Source organism: Ictalurus punctatus, chromosome 29 (genome assembly GCF_001660625.3).
Source record: "Ictalurus punctatus breed USDA103 chromosome 29, Coco_2.0, whole genome shotgun sequence".
In the NCBI taxonomy this organism is placed as follows: domain Eukaryota; kingdom Metazoa; phylum Chordata; class Actinopteri; order Siluriformes; family Ictaluridae; genus Ictalurus; species Ictalurus punctatus.
The window spans coordinates 4430569-4457963 of NC_030444.2; the positions used below are offsets into that span (position 1 = coordinate 4430569).

General features: G+C 39.1%; 1 protein-coding gene across 2 annotated transcripts; it reads right to left on the minus strand.

The window, feature by feature from the left end:
* Positions 1-2241: 2241 nt before the first annotated feature.
* kitb (KIT proto-oncogene, receptor tyrosine kinase b) lies at positions 2242-23601 on the minus strand. Of its 2 annotated transcripts, none has more exons than XM_017461727.3 (21): positions 23112-23601; positions 20567-20783; positions 18518-18802; positions 15961-16100; positions 15258-15426; positions 14916-15102; positions 13796-13911; positions 13508-13622; positions 12726-12910; positions 11737-11843; positions 11099-11225; positions 10773-10877; positions 10421-10531; positions 8576-8714; positions 8117-8178; positions 7918-8018; positions 7652-7774; positions 7375-7486; positions 6486-6585; positions 6039-6144; positions 2242-5684 (listed from the first exon to the last, which is right to left on the minus strand). In XM_017461727.3, the coding sequence occupies exons 2-21, from the start codon at positions 20631-20633 to the stop codon at positions 5511-5513; spliced, it is 2631 nt and encodes an 876-aa protein (XP_017317216.1). In that variant the 5' UTR covers positions 20634-20783; positions 23112-23601; the 3' UTR covers positions 2242-5510. The 2 variants fall into 2 exon arrangements, with proteins under 2 accessions (XP_017317216.1, XP_017317215.1); XM_017461726.2 differs by having other exon boundaries at positions 20567-20836.
* Between the last annotated feature and the right edge of the window lie 3794 nt (positions 23602-27395).

Below are 27395 nucleotides of genomic sequence, written 5' to 3' on the forward strand. Positions count from 1 at the left end.
GTAGACTCCTAGACCCACCCCAGGGGATTCCACTCAAAATTCGTTGTTCTGAAGAAGGATGGGAGTTACGCATTCCGAACTGCGGCACGTGCAGACGCAGCAGCTAGGCGCTCCCAGTCTAGAAACGTTTTCTTTATTAATTTGTGTTTTTCATTTGTTATGTTTACCAGTTCAAGTAATTGATGCACACAGGATATACAAAAGGTCTTCTTGAGGGGGCTATGCATGTTAAGCCACCAACATGGATAGTGTATACCCAGTGGGATTTGTGGATGGTGTTAGACAGTCTGTGTTCACACTATGAGCTGATTGAGCAAGCAGATATTGGGAATCTTTCTCTGAAGACTGCTTTCCTTTTGGCCATAACATCGACCATGAAGGGTCGGTGAGTTGCATGCTGTCTCGGTGAGTCCAAAGTGTCTCAAGTGGGGGCCAGAGGATAATCAATTTACACTTTCCAGCCGAAGGTATTGTCAGTTCAGTTCACAAATCAGCCTATTCAGCCTGCAGCATTTCGACAGGAGGGTGAGGCCTTCCAGGCAGCCCTATGTCTTGTTCGGGCATTAAGAAAATACGTCCTCATGGTGTACCACGGATCAACTATTCGTCTGTTTTTGGTCCAGCAGAAGAGGTACACCCTCGCTCACTGGTGGGAGTACTATTATCGAGGCGTATCATTCGGCAGGCCGTACAACTCCGGCATCTATCAGATGTCATTCAACTCGGGCAGTGACCACTTCTTGGGTGGCATTGCGTGGTGTGCCCCTCTCTGAGATATGTCCAGTGGCCACATGGGCATCACCTTGCACGTTCACAAGGTTTTACAGGCTTATTCCTGTAAAATGCCCTTATTCCATTGGTTAGCCTGATTCCATGTCTTCTGGTTACCAGACAACGCTTATTGTGTTCCTCGTGACTTGGCTGTATTCGTCTTCCACCATGTACTCACCATCTCTGGCGGTCTGGAAATAGAACGTTGTTTACTGGCGTAGCCGTGGTTCTATGAATGGTGGAAGACCGCCAGTGTCTCTGGTCACTCGGATAGCGAGAATGACTAGGAGACCAACCGTGATGTAGTCGGAATCTGATAGAGCTTCTGACACTCCACCGTTGAAGGTCACGTGTGAATGAATCAATACAAGATTCTGTCATGCACGAGACACGACTCCTTTCACCGTGTACTAACCGTCTCTGGTGGTGTTCCACCATTCAATAACCAGTATTCAGTTTGCTGGAAGGAGACTTATATTTAGCATTTTTGGAAGGAGTCTCCAGTGTCCGCTCTTTGTAACAGTCAGAGAAAAGCTGTAGCTTTAGATTCTTCAAGTTGCATTTTTTTTTTTTGTTGAATTACATTCGAAAGTGAGAAAAAGACATGCTGAATTGAAGTTGTTTCAACTGTTTCAATTGTTTTTTGTCCTGTCATGCTTCATTAACAAAAAAAACATTTAATAGTTGACAAATTGCTGTGGGATAATGTGAATTAAACACTCCGGAACATGCTTTTATTGGAAAAGAATCAACATTGTGGTGGTAACATTAACTCCACTTAACACACGTCAGGCCGTGTCACACCATTCTGTCGTTGATTATTTTCCTGTAATAGCATATCCCCGTCATGTTTAAACGTGAAAAGGGAGAAAATTGCAGACAGATTGATTTTATTTGCATTTAATGTAAACATACAATAAATAAAAATAACACTGAAAACGATGTCTGTTTATTCATTCTTTTATTCACAGCATGCAGCCTTTGCTTGATTGTTGCAGAAATTCTAGCCAAGTTTAATACATCACTAAAAAAATATAATGATGTCATTTCTGTATAATTTTAGGGAACGTTAAACGCGATGCTCCCACCACCGTGCTTCACTTGGGGGGGTGTTCTCAGGGTGATATGCAGTGTTGGGTTTCCGCCTAATGTAGCACTTTATGCCAAGGCCAAAATGCTATTAGTCTTTATTTTCTCCACCTGAGCAGTGTTTTGCAAAGTCAAAATGGCGACTCATTTTGTCTTCTTCAGGAGAACCCGCATTTTGCAGCGCAACCAGTCCACACCGCTGATTCTGCAGGCTTCCCAGCCGTTGCTTGATTGTTGCAGAAGTTCTAGCCAAGTTTAGAACACTACAAAAAAAAAATTGTACACGTATGTTCTGTATCATTTTTGGGAAATATTTGTTTTCTTCAAGTATGTTATAGGCAGAAAAACTGCGATTAAAAAAAACAACCAGACACAAAACAATGCACTCATTCTCATTTTATTTTCAGTCTCACTATCAAAACATGAAAAGTTCTCCCTCAAAGCGTTCAAAAACATATGTACAGAATCTTTTGAGGCTCTCGTTCCAAACAGTACCAGCTATCAGCAGGAAAAAATATCTTCAACTACATACAAATGATAAACGTTTAACAATTCAACGTTTTCTTGTTCGCCTTAGCTTTTTCTTCAGAGGCTCAGTTTCAAGGTTTTTCATTTACAGCATTTCGTACAGCATTTATGAAAATCATAAAACCATAAATGCTAGCATGCGATGCGAACGTCCTAATCATCTTAGCTAAGCGAAGCATCTAAGTACTGCTAATCAATTTGATATTAAATACTTCATTTTATAATTCCACAGGCACGGGGGGGCACTTTAGGAATATGAATCACAGATGCAGTATAATAATACTTTCACCAAATAGTTGCTAATAACATGTGAAATCTAGGAGCCAAGCACTGAAGACACCTCTGAGACATTTCTGCACATTTACCTTCAATAAAAGCACATTAATCCACAGAAGATTTAAACACATGGCTAAGCTTTGACAAACTGGCTACTTACAAGATGATGTCATCATGACAACTGGTCGTTAATCTCTATAATCCTCGGTATGGCTATGTTGTAATGATCTTCATCTAATGCTCTAGTGACTGGAGTACACTGAATATTGGTTAATGGGCTGACTCTTAAGATATTGTCAACTCAGCTTTTCATGCACTTGGAATACTGCATTAGATCAATATGGTGAAATGGATTCCAGCTGCATGTGGATAAATATATCAACAGTTACACTGGATAGTCAAGATGGCTGAGCGTGGCTACATGTATAAGTTCATTAAATAAGTACTTCTTAAAGAGTAATTACACCCTTGATTGTTGTTTGACCCCGTCTTCTCTGCTGATTTTAAAAATTCGGCGTACATTAGGCAAGAGGGAGGGAGGGAGGGCTCGTTAACAATAGCAATCATGCAAATAAAGCTTTATGTTAATAACGAATTGTGACAGCAGAGACAGCGACAGAAAAGTTTCAAAACAGAGTGCTCGTCTGGAAGACTTCGCCAGATTCTCCACCAGAATCACACTTGAGCAGGGGTGGAAAAGTACCGAGAAACTGTACTTAAGTACGGAGCCAAAAATCTACTTGAGTGAAAGTCAAAAAGTATCTACAATGGATACGAAAAAGTCTACACACCCCTGTTAAAATGGCAGGTTTTTGTAAAGTAAATGAATGATACTAAGATTAAATCATGTCAGATCTTAACGACACGTTTAATGTGCAATTGCAAAGTATACAAATAAAGTGAGAAATAAGCAGAAACTTTTCAGCGGGAAAAAAAAGGAAAAAACTTACAATAACCTAGTTGCATAAGTGTGCACACCCTTAAACTAATACCTTATTGAAGCACCTTTTGATTTTATTACACCACTCAGTCTTTTTGAGTAAGAGTATCGACTTGGTGATATTTTCTCACTCTTTCTTGCAAAAACATTCTAGATCTGTTGCCACTTTAATAGAAACTTGCCACTTTAACAGGGGGGTGTAGACTTTTTTTTTATATCCACTGTACATTTAAACATATTCAAGTATGCTTACTCAAGAGTAAATAGTTAGAAAAAAGAGCTAGCTTGCTGAGCAATCCGCAACCTAGCAAAACCTACAATTTGGATTGCTGGTTAACTAATGAATGAAAACTAAGGCACATTAGCAAGGAAAACAAACTAAACATGCTAATTTACTTAGCTAAAAACATAACTAGCTAGCTAATATATCAAACTAATGTACAAAATTTAACTAGCTAAATTCCAAAAGGAGCTAATTTACTAAAATTAACGTTAACTCATCATACTTCTTTAGCTCAGATGGTGAATTTGAAGATGTTTGATTTTTACTTTGGAGGCAAAAGAGACACCTCATACTGTATGAATCTGTAACTCTGGCAAAAAATAATGGTGTTTGAGATTTGTACTGGGTATGAGAGTCAAAATGAACATTTTAAGAAGCAAAATAAATGTTTTTTTTTTCTCTTGGAAATTTACTTGAGTAAGAGTAAGTATTCAATTTATTTAGTGTCGTTCCACAGCGCTGTTGAATTCTCAAATCTGATTGGTCAAATCGGTAAGGAGACGTTTATTCAACATTTATGGAAGGAGTCTCCAGTGTCATCGCACTGTTTGTAACAGTCGGTTTTCCGCAGGTCAGGATTCACATCAGCAACACTTTCCAGTTTCAGTTTAACATGACAAGCTGCATTGGTTTTGTTTTGTACTTCGAGAAAGAGAGAGAGAAAAAGAGAGGCTGATGAGGAAGCGACAGCTTAAAGCTGTTATAATGTAAGCAATATCTATAAATGGTTTAAAGTATGGCATGCTGTTAATTAATAAATTAATAAACAAATCAATTGTAATTGTCGGTAAATAGCCGTGGTATAAGTATACTTCTGTACATGCTGTTATATAAAAATAATCAACTTAGTAGTGATAACAATAATTCTACGTTGGCTCGCATCTCTTTGTAGCACGTCATTACATTGGCTATAAAAGTTACAGTGATAAATACCCAGAGATTAAATGTCGAGAGAGTACTAGCATAGATAACTACATCTTGTTGCTTTTTAGCAACTATAGCACTGTTAACATGATCTTGACTATCAGAATATTCTATTTATTAGTGTTAATAACGCCACAAATTCACCCCACAGGTGTGGTCGTGGTTGCTGTACAAACTTGTCACCAAGAGAAAATATCAGTTGCAGGGAAGTCCACCAATTTAGCCCAAGCGTTCATGGTAACGTTATTCATAATATGAAAATGGATAGGCATTATTTCCTGATAGATTTTATGAACAGTTTAGTTAAGGGTAAAGTATTTTCAATTTAGATGCTGGATTAATTTCAGTTTTAATAAATAAATAAATAAATAAATAAATAAGGACTGGCACCCTGTCCAGGGTGTACCCCGCCTTTTGCCCAATGCTCCCTGGGATATGCTCCAGGTTCCCCCGCGACCCTGAAGAAGGATTAAGCGGTAGAAGATGGATGGATAAATAAATAATTTTGGGGTGTAATTACTCTTTAAAGAAAGGAACAGATAAAACAATACTGATAAACTGCATATGGACTGCCACTAATTCTAATGAAAAATGAAGAATTTGCATGTACTGACAAAAATGCAGTGGAGTGTTCTGGAGAACCCAAAAAAGCTAAAGAAAGTATGAGTGGAATCAAAGTGGTGGGTGAGTGTGTGGTCCTTAGTAAGTCTCATGTTCCAGAAAAACATCATTGGTGGCCAAAAGCAGAGGCTGGGTCGATGCTGTGGTGCTGCCCACAGAGCTTAGCCTCTGAGATGGTGCACTCTGCAGGCTTGGACAATCGAACGACTCGCTGATACTGCCGTCTCTGTTATCGCTGAGATTCAAGTACACCTGTTGGGTGGCAGAAAAATGCTCTGTAGTGCTAATGTCTATATATAGAGTATATTTAACGATATGCTAAAGTTTTTCTATCATATTTGCACCTCAAGAACTGACGAAACGTTGGACCACGTACACCATAGGATTGGTCCGAGGAATCGTTTTAGCCAATTGTTTTGATTTACCACATCGTATCAAATTTGTGTAATTGAAAAAACGTGTAATTGAAAAAAACTACGATAACATTTACTTGTCAGATAATTGTAATGTAAAATTGATTGAGGCAGAATACAAGGTATTTGTTCAATTTTCCCAAAAGTTCGAACTAACGATCATTCAATCGCTCATGAAACTTGTAACACTTACATGTTTGGTGGCTTCGGAGAGCAACATTTCAGTCCTCTCTACCAATTTCCTGAAGGTTGGTCTCTTCAGAGGATCCGAGCTCCAGCACCATCTCATCACCTCGTAGCTAGAAATACACACAGTCAGTGACGGCTGGGTGTGATATTATAATTAAAGCCACTATTGGTTGCAACACGCGAACACACACATTCACTGCAATAGAGAGGCAGCACCATGGGTGATTGATTCTTTTAAGTCAAGTGGTACAAGTCTGTAATCAAGCTGTGTCTCGCCCACACGATAAGCGCGGTAAACAGAAAAGCTGTGAATACCATTAGCCAGCTCTTTCATTTGGTCAGATCCAGAAGATACAGCGAATTTACACACATAGAATTCACATATCGAATTAACATGTGCAAGCAGCACCCATTCAGAATCGTTAAACTCATAGGCAGTTCAGTTCCTCACATTTCACTTGGAGCAAATTCCGGCTCGCTCATCCTGTACCCGTCCTGTATCATCTTGTAGAACATGGAACCGACTGGAACTCCAGGATATGGGCTGTTACCTGTGGGTGATAAGGAATCGTTTTTTGTTTCGCTAAATATCATAAACCTAGATGCCGCATTAGCTACAGTCGATACGTCGACGCCTCGGAAAGATTCGCTTATAAGCCGATGCAAATTTCTATCGATCGAAGAACAACACATACTTATCTGTTTAGAGTTACATTTAATGTTGCAGAGTGTCCGCAAATCAGGTTAGTTCCAGTTGCGACTTGTGTTATAGCTGCTATAAACAATTGTTCCCCTCACCCTCACTGGTTACAAAGCACTGCCAATGGAGACTCCTTACAAAAATGCTAAATAAACATTTCCTTAGAGAAAACATCTCTCTATCAATGATTACAAAAATAAAAATAAAAATTGCAATCCGTTTATTTGGAGTGTCCACCATACAAGTCCATGTGAATTAGCTGTCACTATAGAAATGATAGATGATGTATATAAACATGTGACTTGCCTTGCTTTCATAGGAAATGAATGAACAATTAATTCCGACCAATCAGAATCGAGAATTCAATAGCGTTGCCTTATAAAGAGAATTAAACTCCCCTAGCTTGCTGCTATAATCGAACCTTGACTTCAATATTAATACAAAAGCACACGAGTCATCATTTTTTTCTTGCTCTGAGGTGTCTGAATGTACACCTTACATCCGAATGTTACATGGTGTGTTAGAATTTTTCGCATTCAGTGGAGTAAATCTCAATCCCAAGCCCAAAGCAGCGTCTATGTTTTCTAAATATCTGTGAGACATTGGGTTATGTAGTTTAATTTTTTCTAGTCGAGCATACCTAGAGAGAAAATCTCCCACAGTAAGATGCCGTAGGACCAAACATCACTTTCAAACGTATACACGCATGAAAACAGGCTCTCGGGAGACATCCATTTGACCGGTAGACGTGCCTGTAAAGCAAACATGTCATTGGTTATTGAGGTGTTTTCACTCTTTCACAATTTATAGTAAACCGTTTTTCAGATCAAACTGAAACAGGTCTAATGTAGAGTAAAAATCGATGATGTGTATACAAAGATACGAGTAGAGTAACTAATAAAAGAAAAGGGACTCACATTTCCCCTCAAAACATAGTTGGAGTCCTTGGTGATGTCCCGAGCCAGGCCGAAGTCACAGATCTTGGCAACCCGACCCTTAGTCAGTAAAATGTTTCTTGCTGCCAGATCTCTATGGATACACTGTCCGTACACAAAGAAAGTGGTTTATATATACACAGTAGTATATTAGAATATATATTAACCAATCCAGTCACAATTTTGAATAAAACAAAAATGTTCATGGTTTTATAATAATAACATCTTCATTTTGTTCATGCACTTACATTTTTGGATGTGAGGAAGTCCATGCCTTTGGCGACTTGGTAGGAGAAGCTGAGCAGATCCTCAGTATCAATAGACAAGTCATCTTTATCATCACACCATTCTGAGAGAGCGAGAAAGAAAGAAAGAAAGAAAGAAAGAGATGGTTATTATCTAATTAGTTCAGTTTCATTAATTTCATACTGACGTAGTTGGCTTTACCTGTTTGTTTACATTTCTGCTGATAGGACCTCATAGGCATGTAGCCATTTTCTGTGCCTTCCCTAACACACACACACACATGCAGATGACAGTGGACAGACTGTAAAATATGAAATCACAAACAGTTATGGATCAAAAGACATTTATACACCGGTATACAGCCCCCTCTGAAACTACTAGAATGGCAAAGCCAGTTCTTTTGCTATACACTGAAGGCATTTGGGTTTGAGATAAAAAAAAACTCATTTTTATATCTGTAAAAAAAAAAAAAAAAAAAGCTGAAATTCTGCTCTATCACCTCATACACATCTTTTGATCTCAAACCCAAATGCCTTCAGTGTATAGTAAAAAGACAAGAATTAACCTTGCCGTTCCAATACTTTCGGAGGGAACTGTAGATATAGAATGGTGACAGATCCATGTACATGTGCTTCAATTTAAACATGTGTTGAAGACTACCTTGAAGGCTGTGTCTGACTTAGAAGGTTTTTGTAATATCCATCTCCTGTTTTAGAGCTGAAAAACGCATCTCTCTTTCTCCTCAGAAAGTTCAGCAGGTCACCATAGCAGCAGTACTCTGTGATCACCAGAGTCGGGCCTGTTCCAGAGAAAAAAAAATATTTATTTTTTTTATTTATTTTTTTTTTTACAAATCTTCAACAAAGATCCCACAACATTGCAGGTAACTGGAGAATCCTAATCACGTGTTGTGCATGTGTCTGAAAAATATCCACCCAAATGGAGATCAAATCTGGGGCGTGTTTCTCTCTAACATGACGGTCACAACAATCCAAAACAATCTGCCTTAATGCGTTTATTAATAGCAAATGCAGTAGTGCTTGAAAGTTCGTAAACCCTTTAGAATTTCCTATATTTCTGCATAAATATGTCCTAAAACATCATCAGATTTTCACACAAGTCCTAAAAGTAGATAAAGAGAACCCAATGAACTGCTTGCTTCAGGTCCTTCCACAACATCTCTATTGGATTAAGGTCAGGACTTTTTGCTCGACCATTCCAAAACATTCACTTTACTCTTCTTTAACCATTCTTTGGTAGAAAGACTCATGTGTTTAGGGTCATTGTCTTGCTGCATGCCCACTTTCTCTTGAGATTCAGTTCACAGACAGATGTCCTGAAATTTTCCTTTAGAATTCACTGATATTATTCAGAATTAATTATTCCATCAATCATCACAAGTCGTCCTGGCCAAGACACAACAAAACAGGTCCAAACCATGAAACTACCACCAGCATGTTTCACAGATGGGATAAGGTTCTTATGCTGGAATGCAGTGTTTTCCTTTCACCAAACATAACGCTTCTCACTGAAACCAAAAACTCTATTTTGGTCTCATCCATCCACAAAACATTTTCTTCAAGTCTTCTGACTTGTCCACGTGATCTTTAGCAAACTGCAGACGAGAAGCAATGTTCTGTTTGTAGAGCAGTGGCTTTTTCTTCTTACACCCCTGCCATGCACAACATTGTTGTTCAGTGTTCGCCTCATGGTGGACTCATGAACATTAACATTAGCCAATGTGAGAGAGACTTTATTTGCTTAGAAGTTACCCTGGGTTCCTTTGTGACCTCGTGGACTATTATACATCTTGCCATGATACACTTCTGCAAACATGTGTTCTGAAGATCAGATTCTGATAGATCCCTTTCTTTAAATAAAACCAGGCGCTCACTCACACCCGATTGTCATCCCATTGATGGAAAACACCAGACTCTAATTTCACCTTCAAATTAACTGCTAATCCTGGACATTCACATACTTTTGCCTCTCACAGATACGTAACATTGGATCCTTTTCCTCAATAAATAAATGACCAAGTATTATAGTATTGTTTCATTTGTTTACTTGGGTTCTCTTTGTCTACTTATAGGACTTTACAGAAATGTAAACAATTCTAAAGGGTTCACAAACTTTCGAGCACCACTGTAAACAGGGTTAAGCCTTACTAGCCCATTTATACCATGCTGAGGCACACCCTACGCAAAATAATCCCTGCAAATCTGTTGAGTGCTAGATGTGTGTCTGAGAAGTAAAGAAGGGATTAGTATGACCCGAGTGCCACCATGCATCTTGCAGTGAGCTGCTATACGCAAAGGAGCGTGAGAATCAGTGTCCCAGACAGTGTCCTGCTGAGCATGTATGTGTATTTATAACCTACTCGTGTCATCCTTTACATTCTAGAAGCAGATTTTGCTCAGTAATAAGGCCAAGCGTTCACTGAACGACCAAATTCAGAAACCTGACTTGAACTCTTTCTGAACTTTGAACATATTAACCTCTTACCTCCTACAGTACAGGCGCCAAGCAGGTTGACAATATTCATGTGGTTGCCAAGGTAACTGAGAACCTTCAGCTCTGACATCAGAGCTTCCTTTTCAGTGGAGTGAGCGCTCGCTGTGGTCCCACACACACACACACACACATATGCGTGTGCGCACGCAATACAAATCCACACACAAACAAAAAAACAAGGAGAAATCGGTAAGGAGACATTGGGTGGAGTTAATCAAATCAGTGGAAAGGGCTCTTGGAGTGAAAAATGGACTCTCATCCAAATGCGTACACACACACACACACACACACACACACACACACATACACACACACACACACACACACACACACAGATACATACGCTTGAGCATCTTCACAGCCACAGTGGTGACTGTGTCAGGTGATCTAAGACCATACGCTGTTGCTGCCACCACTTTACCAAATGCTCCAGCGCCAAGGATTTTACCTACACACATACACAAACACACATTAGGACAAGTTTATAACAAATTTTTAAGAAATCATCATGAAGCACAAAAGCATTCGTTTGTAACCTTAATTTAAGACATTTCTCTTTTCCATATGGCTCAAGATGGATTTGCCCACACACACACACACACACAGGCAGACAGATGGAAAGATTTAAAATCAACAACAACAACAACAACAACAACAACAACAAATTACCAAAACGCAGCCTCTCTCTTGGAAATTCCCACTTGGGATCATAAGGCAGCTGGGTGGGGTCGATATAGGTATAGTTGTTGCCATGGATACTGTCAATCACCTTCCAGTGGATCTCATACTTGGGTTTCTGATCACAAGAGTAGGCCGGAAGGAGAATCAGGTTGAGGGAATTGAATTGGTATGGTTTACAATTGGATTTTCAGTGCTAAACATTATGTGCACTTAAAGTATTATCTTTAATTAGCGTGTTTTATATGTAATACGTAAGAGATTTGCTTCGGTGAAGCTTCGATTTCATATCGGCGTTCCGTGAGAGGAGTACCGTCAATTTTATCATCGTTCCTTGGGCACTTTTTTTTTTTTTTTTACATGTCAGGGCACAGGTTTCGAGAAATGCAATGTAATGCAAAATCCCTTTATTGAGAGTTTGATTTGTAAAAAAAAAAAAAAGATGTAAAAAAAAATCAGAAATGGATATAAATCATTTTAAACTAAAATAAAAAGTCATTTGTAAGTATGTCTGTGTGCTTGTTACTAAATTGATACTTTTTAACTTTATAATACTTTTTCTAAGAAGAATACATTCCTGTTTTTGCTCCCCCCCGTTTAAAATGATTAATATTACTAAATATGTTTACCTGCATGTACTTGTAGAGGAGTATGATTAGAAACAACATGAGCACTACAGAAGCTGTTACAACTCCAGTCAGTAGAGGGGTGAAGAGTTTATGAGGTACTGTTCGCTCTGCATGGAGAAACACAAACACAATAATAATTATAAACAGTAATTGCAGGACTGGGAGTCATGGACCTACAAATTACATGTTCGGGCTATTTGTTTTATTTTTATTTTTTTTATTCATAGTTTGCCTGGTTGTAACCTCATTGTTAGACAGGTCAAGAAAAAAAGAAAGATGTGCGACAAAAATATTCTATTTAATGTTGGCTGATGAGAAGAGAAAGAGATCATGCTGAACATGGAAAACAAGAGACCTGCTTGTTTCTTTCTGTGAGACTATAAATGAAAGAGCTATCCACGTGAGCTCAAAGATGCTAGCGATTGGCTAGTTTCGCTGTGATCGACAGGGAAGAGACTATGCCATCCGTCCCACCCAGGGAGCACAGTCTCTCGTAGTTCCCGACCATGGATGGCTGTAGCATTTTCTGGATTCGAATTTGCGATCTCCTTATGATAGGGCGGACGCTTTTAACTAGCTAAGTAGCTCAACATACATTATTACATTATGTGAGCTTCCAATTTTTTTTTTTTAGCCCATTCGATTAGGTTTCCAGGCAACCGAAGCGTGCAGCACATTAGCGCTTTCAGTTGCCCGGTGGTCTTGCTAATGAATTTATGATTGTCCACCCCTGTATAGGGTCACATGTATGTGGGCATCTCTCAGAAGAGCTGAATGTAGTTATGAATCCGTACTGTGCACACTCTGCACAAAATAATCCCTGCAAATCTGTTGAGTGCTATATGTGGGTCTGTGAAGTAAAGAAGGGATTAGCATGACCTGAGTGCCTGCCTCGATGTTAATAAGATTCATATTTCTCCCATTACTGGAATGTGTAGGAGTGTGTGTGTGTGTGTGTGTGTGATGTATGTGTGCATGGTATAGCTCACCGCTGATGGAGAAGAGTGTATACGCCTGTTCTCCCTGTGTGGTTGCCACACACTCCAGGGTGTGGTATCTTCCCTTGGTGATGTTGAGGCGGCTCTCCACCTCAGTGCGGCCAAACTTTGACACTGACCGCGTCACTATGGCTGTGTCCTCATCTTCCTGCGTGGCGTTCATCAGCTGAGAGCATCTAAAAGAAGGAATTAACATTTCTGCATTTGATTTATTATTATTTTTAGCCGTCTACCACGTATGATCGTATAATCTCGTCAACAGTGTGCATAAAGTTTGCAATTCTGTAGCTTCACCGAGGTTCCATATAATTTAAAGCAAATCAATTGTCCACTATAACTAAATTACCATTACATACCTACAAATATAATCAGTAAAATGCTTGAAAATAGTATAATTTTTTGCATTAATGTGTGAATACACCCCTGTCATGTCAGTGGCTTGTTACTTGATTATGTTCACCTGTTTTGTGTTCACCCTTGATTAGTTTGCCTATACCCTGGTGTTTCTGTCTTACTGTAAACTCTTGTCGATTACATTCGGCTATTTCTGAGCCTGCCGTTTCCGTGTCCTGCCTGTTATTACCACCCCTATGAAATATCACATGTTCAACAGGAATTTGCATTATCATTTGCATTTTAAGAGAAAAATGCAGCCGCTGATTTTGATTCATTCAGTGATCATCAAAAAAAAAAAAATCAAACTGCGTAAAACGCTCGCTTTTTCCACTGAGTTCTTTTTTACATGCGGTGTAATAATCACATTTGAATCATACCGTGTGTGTCGTGGCTCACAGTAGTACCAGGATATTTTGGGAGCAGGGTATCCCGATGCAACACACTTCACCTGCCCATCGATCGGCCCCTCCTGAGAAACAATCATCGGCTTGCCTGATCAGGAAAGAGAGATGGACTCTAGTTTACAGGTAAATTAATGTAAAGGTTTACTCTGTTTATAATAATATATAATCCCATATGGCAAAAAAAACAAAACAACAGAAGGCAGAATGGGATGAAAGGAAATGGAAGAGAACATATATACACCATTCCTCCTTTGAACTCACAATTGACATGGACGAAGAACGACGTATTGACAGATGCGTAATTATGACTGGCTGAGAAAGTGTAGATGCCGCCTTCAGAGCCATGAACACGGACCAACTTCAGCTCACTGATGTACCTAGAAATATTTTAATAACATTAGAATGATCAGAATTACAGACTGTTGCACACACAGGGTGGAGTTTGAGTAAAACAGAGGCGTGTCTCAGTTTCTTAACTTAAGTGCATTTTTGTCATACGGTAATTTATTTATTAATGAATTAATTGCATCATGTGCTTATGTGGAATTGTTATGGATAAACATATAAACAACACTGTAAGCGTAGCAGATGAGTGCTCGGTCAGCTTATCCTTCAAACCCTGCATCTGTCAAATCAAAATTGTGTATTCATTTAGAAGTGTGATAAAATAGCTTATATACTCATTCACCTCATTAAGTTGTGTACACAATAAAGCGTTGGGTACGTAATATAAAAAAAAAATGCATGCAAATAATAGGATGTGCTGGATCAAGTGCTATTTTGTAAGCTGAATGAATAATGAGGGTCAAAGCCATGTTGTTAAACTAAAGCAGCTGTGATTAATGGGATCGTTACAATTATGACTATTCATACAGCAATATATTTGGAATATTCTAGACTTCCTGTCTAGATTCCTGTTAGATGTTTAATTTAATGCCTGCCATCTTCTCATTCATATATCAGCAGATTAACCTTTTTTTTATTTTTCATTTTTAAATGGTCTTCCTTTTGACGGCAAAGAAAAAAAAATCCTATTTCCTTCTTCAGTCCGTATTTTCTATCCCCCTGGTATATTTTTTTTCCAGGTTTAAAGGCTAGTGTTTGTGTTTAAAGGTGGTCATCTAGATTCTATTGGAAAACCCAGTCTTGGAAGATTCTACTGGAGAAAATCTGGCAACCTTGGTGCCTGAAAATCAACTTAAGCACGTGCGTAGTTGTATTCCGAGTATAAATAACTTTCCCTGCATAACCTTTGGACTTAAGGCAACATGTAATTCTCTAACTCTGAACGCGTCCTATTGTGACTACATGATATAGCCGTGGAATTTAAAGAATAATACGTAGAAAGAGTGTTAAATAAAATGTATGCAGGTGTGTTTACCTATATTGCTGGTTATGTAGCGTGATGACGTGCTCAGACGTGTTTTTGAGCTGCTGGTTGTTATAAGTCCAGTATGCCGCACTTGGCTTGGGGTATGAGGTCATCACCACCCGCAGCGTCAGACTTTCTCCCTCTCGCACGTCCATGGCCCTGTTCTCTCTTTCAGTTATATTAATGAAGCCACGCTCTGTAACATATGGACATAATCTGAATGCTCAGTGAAAGGCTGAGCAACAACACAAAGATATACAAGTCAACTTGTGGTTAATTCCGCTTGTGTGTAATATTAGAAAACAATGCTGCATTGACACACATGTACACTTTATTGTTATTGTTTCTAACCGTAAACGTCAAGGTGAACGGTAGCAGTGGAGACGCCCTTCTCATTCTGGGCTTGGCAGACATAAATTCCAGAGTCGCTTGTCGCTGCAGAGCTAATCCAGAGTGTAGATGAACGCTTGTAACCCCAGGAACCAGGCAGGATGTGAGAGGCATATGACTCCAGCGCATTCTGAAACCACAAGACCCTGCTGAGTTCTATCCTATCCTGAAATGACTTGCAAAGTAATCTTTTTAATTAACATCTCTGGCATCCGAGATTTATTTTGCAATGAATTTCTGAGCTCTTTCATTGACATGTTGGTCTGTTTGCACTTAACAGTTTCCTACATTACCCACAATGCCAACAGACTACCTGCTGTTAATGGCGCGAGTGACTCTAACTAAAGCGAGCGATGCAGCAGCGCTTTATTCCTTTTGTCTGTCCAGGTCTTTCACCCCCTCGTCTGTACACTCTTCTCAAACAAATCACATTCCAAAGCTTCAAATTTCATGCTAATACCACCGTCAACACCATCGTGCTCGTCATCTCATAAACTGCTAACACAACCACTAACTTCTCTCAGGAATAATAAAAAAAAGTATAGTGCCAACCACCAAATTAGCACCACAATCGCTAAATACATCCCAAACATTTCAATATACCCGTAGTTAATGTGTTTCAAGGTTTTCCTTTAATGTACATGTAAATGTGCAGGGCTCTCACCGCTCCTGAAGGGAAGCTCCACATTACGTGGAAGTAGTGGTTGATGTTACTGGTACTGCAGATGAGTTCGAGCGCTTCGTCCTTCATCAATATCACATTTTCTGATCTGGACAGACTTATTACTGGAACAGAGTCTGGAACTACACATCAAAAAAATATATTTAAAATACATATTGTACAAAATAACGCCTCACCTCACAGAATAAAATACTGTCTCTGCAACATTAAATGCATCATTGTTGATATTTCCTAAATAGGTTTTATTCAAAATGCACTACCGCACTAAACAGCATGTACCACAGGTGGTGTGCTATTTTAATTAACACCACAGCACTGTTAAAGTACTTGATTCTTGTCAGAAGGTGTTGATTATTTTTCTATAACAGCAGCTCTGACAATGTGTTTGTTTCTATAGTAACCAACTTACATGGTGAATTTATATATACATATACACACACACACACATATATATATATATATGCATCCAGAAAGTATTCACAGCGCTTCACTTTTTCCGCATTTTGTTATGCTATAGCCTCATTCCAAAATGGATTAAATTCATTATTTTCCTCACAATTCTACAAACAATACCCCATAATGACAACGTGAAAGAAGTTTGTTTGAAATCTTTGCAAATTTATTAAAAATAAAAAACTAAAAAAAGCACATGTACATAATTATTCACAGCCTTTGCTCAATACTTTGTTGAAGCACCTTTGGCACCAATTACAGCCTCAAGTATTTTTGAGTATGATGCTACAAGCTTGGCACACCTATTTTTGGGCATTTCTCCCATTCTTCTTTGCAGGACCTCTCAAGCTCCATCAGGTTGGAAGGGGAGCGTCGGTGCACAGCCATTTTCAGATCTCTCCAGAGATGTTCAATCAGGTTCCAGTCTGGGCTCTGGCTGGGCCACTCAAGGACATTCACAGAGTTGTCCTGTAGCCACTCCTTTGTTATCTTGGCTGTGTGCTTAGGGTCGTTGTCCTGTTGGATGAATCTTCGCCCCAGTCTGAAGTCCAGAGCGCTCTGCAGCAGGTTTTCATCAAGGATGTCTCTGTACATTGCTGCATTCATCTTTTCCTCGATCCTGACTAGTCTCCCAGTTCCTGCCACTAAAAAACACCCCCACAGCATGATGCTGCCAACAACATGCTTAACTGTAGGGATGGTATTGGCCAGGTGATGAGTGGTGCCTGGTTTCCTCCAGACATGACGCTTGCTATTCAGGCTAAAGAGTTCAATCTTTGTCTTGGTCTTGGTCTGAGAGTCCTTCAGGTGCCTTTTGGCAAACTCCAGGTGGGCTGTCATGTGCCTTTTACTGAGGATTGGCTTCCATCTGGCCACTCTACCATACAGGCCTGATTGGTGGAGTGCTGCATAGATGGTTGTTCTTCTGGAAGGTTCTCCTCTCTCCACAGAGACACGCTGGAGCTCTGTCAGAGTGATCATCGGGTTTTTGGTCACCTCCCTGTCTAAGGCCCTTCTCCCCCGATCGCTCAGTTTGGCTGAGCAGCCAGCTCTAGGAAGAGTCCTGCTGGTTCCAGACTTCTTCCATTTACGGATGATGGAGGCCACTGTGCTCATTGGGACCTTCAATGCTGCAGAAATGTTTCTGTACCCTTCCCCAGATCTGTGCCTCGATACAATCCTGTCTCAGAGGTCTACAGACAATTCCTTGGACTTCATGGCTTGGTTTGTGCTCCGACATGCATTGTTAACTGTGGGACCTTATATAGACAGGTGTGTGCCTTTCCAAATCATGTCCAATCAACTGAATTCACCACAGGTGGACTCCAATCAAGTTGTAGAAACATCTCAAGGATGATCAGTGGAAACAGGATGCACCTGAGCTCAATTTTGAGTGTCATGGCAAAGGCTGTGAATACTTATGTACATGTGCTTTTTTTTGTTTTTTTATTTTTAATGAATTTGCAAAAATTTCAAACAAACTTCTTTCAAATTGCCATTATGGGGTATTGTTTGTAGAATTTTGAGGAAAATAATGTATTTAATCCATTTTGGAATAAGGCTGTAACATAACAAAATGTGGAAAAAGTGAAGCGCTGTGAATACTTTCAAGATGCACTATATATATATATATATATATATATATATATATATATATATATATATATATATTGCAGTTTCCATGTAACAGTACACTCTGTCTTTATAACTTTTATAGCTGTCAGAGCATGAGTGATATCAGTAAATAACTTCTTTAAAGGTCAACGTTAAACGTAACTTTAAACAGATATATATAGTATGTACTGTATATACACCATGTTTTGGGCATAGACATGGAGCGAATGTGTGTGGAATGTGTGTGTACCTTCTTCATTTCTTTGAAAAATGTTTCCATCACGCTTCACGCTTCATCTATCAAACTACCAACAGGATTATGTCAACTTGCCTGTCTCATCAAACACCTTTTCAATATATCTGGGCAGTATTACAATTTTCTAGCAGTTCCAAATCATGTGCAAATTTTAAATTTGCATAAAAACAGGCTGATGGAAACCACATTTCTCTCACTATTAGCATATTGACAGACCTCGTCGCACAGTCACGTCGTACTGGCTTGACTTCACCGTCGTTCCATCCATGATACCGGTGCAAACATAGCATCCCTCGAATGCCTTGGTGACATTATGGATGGTGATGCCTTTCTGTGGTTCAGCCGTGAAGGAAAGGCCAGCTGACAGAGCGGTGCCACTACAGGTCAGTAGAGACAAATGGGTTACAGCTGGATCTGTCACTAAGCACGGCAGAGTGCAGTCCTCGGCCTCTTTCACTAGCAGGCCGTTCACCATGGAGCGCACAAACGCGCTCTCCGGATCTGTCAGGGAGAGAAAATGAGAGGGGTTATTTATAAAATATTTTGTCGGACGTATGGATCTATGAAGCTACAAAAAACTGTGCACTGGTACCACATTAGTGTCTTAAGAAATTAAAGCATGCTCCTCATCAAACAAATCAACTTCAGTTTCAACTGGAAAACTTTCAAGCCTTGGACAGAAGCCTAAGTGCTGTAGACAGCATTCTCTGGTGCTGTCACTGACTAAGCAGTCTGTAATGGACTGGCCAAATGTATAGTAGTATATAGTATAAAGTATAGTATAGTATAGTATGCATAGTACTAATACATCTTCCAAAGTTTCCCGTAAACTGGCTTTATCTATTTGCCAGGTTCATGTGCATTTATGTCTAATTATACAAAACATCTAGGTAATTTATTTAGACTGAAGCCCTATTCGGATTGGATTAGTTTTACATGAGGAGGTGGGGTAATGTAATTATTACATGAGTATTACTGAGATTTTAGTCTTGTCAAATCCGTCATGTCAGTAATCTTTCTTTGTGAAAAGATTACGGAAAATATGGAAAGATTTCCTTCTATAAAATGACCATTAGAAATAACCCCAAGTCATATACTGTATTTCCCGTTGAAACTGACAAGTATAGGTGTATAGTACATAGTGGTGTATAGTGTAAGTATAGGTGATGTAGATGATGTTAAGGACAACTCCTTATTAAGTTTTGCATAGGTTTAGCCTACGTATGCATATTAAGGTTATGTGACCTACTAGTGCACTAAAACAAATGTCAAACAATCAGTTTGTATTAAATTGAGGTGTATGTAGGCTTTGGGTGAATGCGTGTTGTGATGACGTCACATGACACATCTTGGCACGCGGAAATCTGCGGAAAATCCGCCGTAATTTTGAAAAATTGCACGCTCCTCCGAATATTGTGGAATTTGCTTGATCTTGCGTTAATTTCTGCGATTGCAAAATCACTAAATCCTGGAGGGACTGGATAGCTCTTATAACCACACTCTTTACAACAGTGGTGAGCAGAAAAGCATTTCAGTGTGCACAACACGTCAAACCTTGTGGCAGATGTGCTACAACAGCAGAAGACCACATCGGGTTACACTCCTGTTGGCCAAAAACAGGAATCTGAGGATACAGTGTGAATTAAACATTGGAAAAACATCACTTGGGCTTTTTCCTATCTTCAAATGTCCAGTTTAGATGAACCTGTGCCCACTGCATCCTCAGTGGCTGACAGGAATCGATACCCAATGTGGTCTTCTGCTGTTGTAGCCCATTTGTTGTATTAAAGTGGCCAGCCAAGAACTCTTATCCCACTATACATCATTTCCACAAGGTCCTGTACATACTATAGAAGACATTCAGTAGAAAGGAGTGTAACCACATGCAACTTATGTGGTCTTATGTGGTACAATGACCTATTAGGTACGTCTATAATTTTGACCCAGCTATTGTTTTCTAAGCTATTTCTATATAGAAATAAGTGTGTCTAAGCAGGAACCATTTTGCAAACATACTATTTCCATACCCGTTATAAACCAAACTAAACAGTAACGTCAAGCTAAATCAAACACAACGGAGAAAGAAAGCTAGGCCCATTCTAAGGTGTGGTTTCTACCTTTAGTCAACAGTTTAATAATCCTGACAAGTTTGATTCAGTCCTTAATCCCAGAACCGGATGAAATAACAAGGCAGTAGTACTGGCTACAAATACATGTACTGTATGTTACATAGTGAGGTCTCTAATAATGCAAATACATGCACACCTTTCACATAAATGTAGATGGAGCTCTTTTCTCCTGTTTGAGTACTCTCACAGGTATAGCGGCCCATGTGTTGCAGCTGTACGGAGGCAAGGTTGATAACAGTGGCTCCATCTTCCGCTTGTTCTCCCTCAATCCTCCTGCCTTTGTCCCGGTGCCACCGCAATCTGTCGGCATCAAACCTTGTGTTGTCTTCACAACGCAGCTCTAGTTGACCACCCTTTAGAATGACGAGGTGAGGAACATCAGGAGTGATGACTGGCTTGAACGAGCCTATACGAGAGACCACATTGCTCTCGCATTAATGTCAGTAGCTCAGTATTTAGCACGGTTGTTTGGCAGTCAGAGGATCACAAGTACTAGTTAGAGCCTGGTAAACATTCTGTAGTATTGTGGAGGCACAAAAGTGCTGTATTGCTATACTTCACTTATCAAGTTCATCGCATAGCTGAAGCACCTCCATGTCCCTTATCAGTTCAATCGCATACACAACCGTCTTCAAGGCCAGAAGACGGTTTCAACATTACATAACAAGCTGTATTTTTTTGTTTGTTGTCTTGTTAACTAGTCTTGTTAAGAGAGAAGAAAGAGAGGCTGGTTAGGGAACAACTGTTTATAGCTGATGTTGTGTAAGACTTACTTGTTTAATAAATGAAAATTGTAATTGTTGGAAAATTGCTGTGGTATAAAAAGAAAAGAAAAACACTTCAGGCATGTGTCAGTTATATTGAGAATTACTCAACTTACTTTGAGGGGGTAATAAGTAATCACACCACCATGTTTTATGGCTTATTTTCCTATAACAGCACATCCTGAATTGTTGTAATCCTTACCTAGCACTGTGTTTCCACGGCTCTCTCATATCTAGGTTATATATATATATATATATATATATATATATATATATATATATATATATATATATATATATATATATATATATACACATACACACACACACAAATAAGACAAATGTTTAGTGCTATAGCTTTAAGTCTACATTCTTAACCCACCTTACAAAAGATTTAACACATGAACACTTTCAGGAAAACCAATAAAAAAATGCACTTAACCACAGGTTATGTTAACATTATGCTTAAAAAAAAGTATGACTTTTGACCAAAAAATAAATCCTCTCATTTGCATAACTGTTAGAAGCCTATAACAACATTTCTCTCCGGACTGCAAAGATTTGTCACGTGGGCTTGAAAACCACATTCACAGAAAAAGAACAGTACATAAAGAAAAATACAACCTTCAACATAAAGTTGACAGAAAATACACACGAAAACAAACAAACAAACAAACAAAACAAAAAAACATGAGCCATAACATGCTAATTCATATTGGGACATGAGGTAAATATGGACTTTTTCTTGTTCCAAATGACCAAATATGCAAAAATGTTCAATTTCAGTTTTTCAGTCAACAGCAATTTTACCACAAGGCTTAGCCTTTAGCATTTAGCACTCAGTCAAAACCTTGAGGTTTTATAAATGTAGCATGTGTCAGTGGATTTTGTTTTATTAATACAAGAAAGCTTGAAGGTGGACATTCAAAAGCTGCCCTAATATATCTGAATCACGCTATTAAAATATTAAAAGCTCTCACTGAGTGCCAGTTATTACTCATTTCTGCCCTCAAAAAAAGGGGGGGTTATAAGGAGGGACTGCCCTGCCGTACACCTGTTGCTGTTAGCCATGCTGCTTAAACAATCCTCTCAGATATCTTAAGACTGGTTATGCAAATCAGAACTGTGAAGTGGGAAAACTGGCCAAATTACAGGTAGGTAAGCAAGTCTTGCCGCCTCACCTACCTAGCAGGTCTACTGACAGATAAGTACAAATGTGTAGGGGCTTGTTTTTTGTTGTTGTTTTTTTTTTTTGCTTTTGTCCCCCATTTTTTTCTCTCTCTCCACAGATAAGCTATAAGACATAAAACATTGGTGCTGATTGTTGCTTAGTTACACAGGAACACTGAATTATCCTGTTGCTCGTAACAGCGTCCACTTCATTTAATACTTCGTCTCTAATTACAAGCTTATTAATTATTGAGAAACCTAACAAAACACACTGAGGGGCTACGCGTCAGTTCCCAAAAGAGCAATAACAGTGTTTGGAACAGCCAAAGAGCTCCAATTAGCTCTATTGTAGTAACAAACCTATTAACATCAACAATGATAGTAGCATGTGTGTGTGTGTGTGTGTGTGTGTTGGGGGGGGGGCGTTACTAAACTGTACCTTTGAAGATGAAGGTTACCAAGCCAGGGACAAGCAAAGTTACATTTTAGCACAATTAATTTTTCTGAGAGTATATATATATATATATATATATATATATATATATATATATATATATATATATATATATATATATATATATCTGCCCCATTTCATCTCTCTTCAAAAACACGTTATAGAAATATAAATAATAAACATGACCAGGCTGTTTTGTAGGCTAAAATAAAAGGTTAAGAACAATGTACAATTTTATTACTCCGTCTGAAATAGGTCAAGAGTATAAAAGTCACACATTTGGACAGTCTTACCTGTGGGTAAGGTAAATAAAAGCGTCACAGCGAATAGGATCCAAGCGCGTGCCATCTTTTTTGCCCCATGCACGAAGAGTTGTGACCGCTCGCGCCTCTCCCGGCGCTTTCCGCGTCCTCTCAGACGCGCGCGCGTCCTTTTTTGTGTGTGTCTATCTCTGTGTGTGTGTGGGTGTGTGTGTGAGAGAGACGAATTCTTAAACCTGAGCTCGCTCTGCCTATGAGATGAGGGGTGTTTTTGTTTTGGACAGCCGGTTGGTGTGCCACACACTGGACATGGGCACTGTGCCTGCACTTCCCGGAAATGAGGGCTGAGCTGTGCTCTGGACAAACTGTTCTCGATATTCATTAGCTTAAGTGTCCGATTTTGGCTCGTCTCACGCCACTTTCCGCAGACAAGTCACCGTGTGTGTCTTGTAAAGACATTTTTTTGACCGTTTAACGAATCGCCCTGTCTTCTTGCTCACGCGCGTGCAAAAAAAAAAAAGTTAATATATCAGGTCATCACTGATGACGTGACGGTCTGCTGCGTCAATATCATCTGTAGGGTAGGGGAGTGCATGAGAATGCTGATACATTAATGCTGGCCATTGCATTTGTTTGGTATTCTGTATCAAACTGACCAAATACCTCAGTTGTTGTGTTTGAATTGAAACAGTGACCACGTGTAGGGGCGTGGCCAGAATTATACACTGTAGTGGCCAGGTTAGACCCAGTGACTTTATTGGGGTGGCAATCTAAATAAGGTCCAGTAAAATACTAATCCACATCTATAGACGATGATGTAATGTAGCTACCCCTATCTGTGCATGGCCTGAGTAGGATCCCCATCAAATTCACACACCCAAGCAACATTGGTCTGCCATCTAACATGCTACATAAAAGTCATAGCGAACATAACATTAGGCGCCATCTTATGAAGTACGTTAGCATTACGAATTCAGTATCATTAACTAATGGTAGCTAATAATGAACTTTAGAAAAATGAATCCAACGTCGTTGTTCGTTGTAGTCAATGGGGCCAAGGAAGAGTTTGCGTCTTCTGTTAGCTAGATAAACTAGCTTGTTCCTCGCCTTCGCACAATGATCTTTCATAGTTCTCAGAGATGTTGTTGTGGGTGTTCGGTTATTATTCAAACTATAGTCTATCAGAACGAGATTTACCACATCGTTCAATTTTGGAAAGAACCAGGTTTTCATGTTACTCATCTTCTACAGTGTGCAGAATTGTCTGTATGTCTATTTCTGAGAACGCCGGTGCATGTGTGGTACGTTAGTGCTGGTGTGTGTTCGTGTATCTATACATCCGCATGCGTATGGCTGAGAGCGAAAGAGAAAGAGGAAGAACAAAAGAAAGGTGAAGATGCTGACTCACTGCCTGACTCTCTCGCAGTGAGTCACTCTAATCTCTATGGGCATATGATCACTTCTCCCTCCCTTCCCCCCTCCCCAGAAAACACTATCGTTTACAACAACTATATCATTTCACATTAATCGGCCTACTGAACACTGAGCCTGTGTATGAGTAAGACAGATAGATAGATAGAGTTGCAATCAAAATTATTCAACACCCCCTCCCCCATTGCAAATCAGGTTTATTGTCCAAATTTACAGACTTTGAGCTGTTTGCAATGAACAAATCAACCAAAAGCAGTTGAAATAGTTCAACACGATGAATGCTTCAAGTGGTTTCCTTAAATTTAATTGAAAACGCAACTTATAATGATTTCTCCAGTTTCTAAATTATTCAACCCCTTCATGGCAAGCATCGTTAGTACTTAGTAGAATAGTCTTTTGCTGTTATGACCTGCTGCGAACGAGATGCACAGCTCCTAGCAGCGTTCCTGAGGAGTCTTATCCAATTCCTCATGAGCAATGGCCTCCAGTTCAGTAATATTCTTGGGTTTGCGTGCTGCAACCACCTTCTTCAAATCCCACCAGAGATTTTCTATGGGGTTCAAGTCAGGTGACTTTCTCCCATAGACAGCTCTCTGATCTTCATGTTGACTTATCCTTTTTAACAACAAATGCAGTCTTCACAGGTGAAACCAAGAGTAGATTGTCACGAATCAAGGTTGATGCAGAAGCAATCGCAGATTTTCAAACAATTTATTAAACAATCAAACAACAAAACAAAACACTAAGACAACTTGGCATAATACTGTGGCAAAAACTAAACATAAACTAACAAGATCAATAAACATGGTAACATGGAACACGGTGGTCTAAGACAAATGTAAGACAGAAGCAGTGCAAACAATGGCTATATATAAGTGTGCTCATTAACAGAAACATGATTGAGGTGCAGGTGGTCATGTGACATGTTGTAGTACAGTGCAGTGGCTGATGGGAACTGAAGTCCAGAGTTACCTCCTTGATATATGACATAGATGTTCAGAGCTATTTATTGTTTAAACAGATAATCTAACAGGACACACCTGGGTAACAAGAAACAGCTGTCAGTCACATGTTCCACTATTTTTGCTCGCCTACAAATTGGGTGGTCTGATACAAAATGTACTATGTTCTATGTCGTTTATCACATCTCCAATACTAATAAATACCAGGAGATCAAAGCTCAAATTCTAAACTCTCTTCTCATATTCATCTTTTGACAGATGGATAGAACACCAACATCATTTTCAAAAATTTCACAAGAATAAGTCCATGAGATTGGAAGTGGTTCATTTGCGTAATCTTATCATTTCTATAAAGAGTGGCGAGGTAACAAAGAAGTAATATACTTTCACCAATAATTAGTCGTGTAAAATGTGCCAATCGCTGTCAAAAATAATACTGTATATATTAATTACACTAATTACATGGCGTCATTAGGTGTACTTTCCAGATCCAGAGCATTATCATTACTTTCAAATGAACAATGTGACTAAAAAGTGACAGCAAAGTGAAGACCTACAAATGTAAATTTACATGCTCTGCATTAGAACTGTTTATTTTGAGGAACAGAATTACAATCTAGAAGAATTCAGATTGACAGATGATGAACTCATTATTTTGTCATTTTATTCTGGTTATGATATGATATTTATGTGCTTAACGAACTTGTTTTTAATATTTCATTTCACTTGTCTTAACCATTCCACTGTGGACACATCCACTGTCTACTTTTTTGGACAATTTCTAGATTCACTATGTATTTCATGAGAAATGGGAACTCACGAAGCCCTCATGCATCTACTCTTCACACTGGAAAGCTTTCCATGTCTCTTTGTTATCCCTTCTTTCATTCCCATGTCTACACTCTGCTCAAGCAATGCTAGAGTAGAGAGGCCATTGATGAGACCTGGTTTAATGGAGGATGATGGTAACCTAATGAAGTTTGCCCTGTTGGGTTATTGCTGACACTGCATAAGACCCCATTCTACCAAAATCCAAAGCCCATCAAGCCCTACATCCCATTACAACATAATCAGGGTATAGGATAGTGTCTTCCATGGTGGTTTTTAAGTGTTTACATGTCTTCGGACTGAGAGAGCATTGGTTTTGTGGTCCACTTTCCATAGATGTTCGTGAACTCAATTGACCTGCACTGGACAAGACCAAAGTTAGAGTATCTTTACAGCCTCTTTTTTTCTTCTTCTTTTAAGTATTTTGCCCCAAAATACCTTTTTCCAATCGTGTTAAAAGAAGAAGGTTTTGTGTTACAAGAAGAAGAATTTTATAATTTTATCACCTCATAATACACAAAATAATAAGGAAAACCAGGTGTAAATGCTGTAAATAAAAACGCATGCATAATTAATTGAGGGAAAGAAAGAGTAGTTAGTGATGAGAGTGACTTTGTATAGTCGATCAACTTAAAAAATAAAGGTGTATGGAAGGAGGAGGAGAAAAAGAGACAAGGAATACATTAGTACAAAAAGAACTATGAGAGTAATTACACTGGCCTGTTTACATTATCACTGAACCATCTAGAAGCTTTTATAACTTTTCTCATAACTGCATTAAAAAGCATTCAAACACGTACTAGCATGCATTAAACGCATAAACTACTGCCAAACCACAAGGCCAGTCATTTGACTTGCACCGTTAGCTTAGACGGCACCGCTTGCTGCTCTTCTGGTCAATATATTTCCACTTCGCGATCGATTATTACAAGACGTCATAACCACAAAAAAAAAACAAGTTGTAGTGTGCATAATTTACCAAGGTAGGCATTGATAGGGTAGTTGCTGAAGTCAAGGATTGTTTATATATTGGTTATATACAAACATAGAGCTGAGGTAGAAGAAATATGAAATCTAATCTAATCGTGTGACATTG

What these genes read in the sequence shown, in the direction of transcription:
- kitb (XM_017461726.2), bottom strand. Translation starts at nt 23,460, where the DNA reads ATGAATATCGAGAACAGTTTGTCCAGAGCACAGCTCAGCCCTCATTTC. An exon ending in CGACGTGACTGTGCGACGAG is followed by an intron (nt 16,101 to 18,517) that starts GTCTGTCAATAT and finishes TTTGATGTGTAG; the next exon opens with TTCCAGACTCTGTTCCAGTA. An exon ending in TACACTCTTCTCCATCAGCG is followed by an intron (nt 11,844 to 12,725) that starts GTGAGCTATACC and finishes TTCTCCATGCAG; the next exon opens with AGCGAACAGTACCTCATAAA.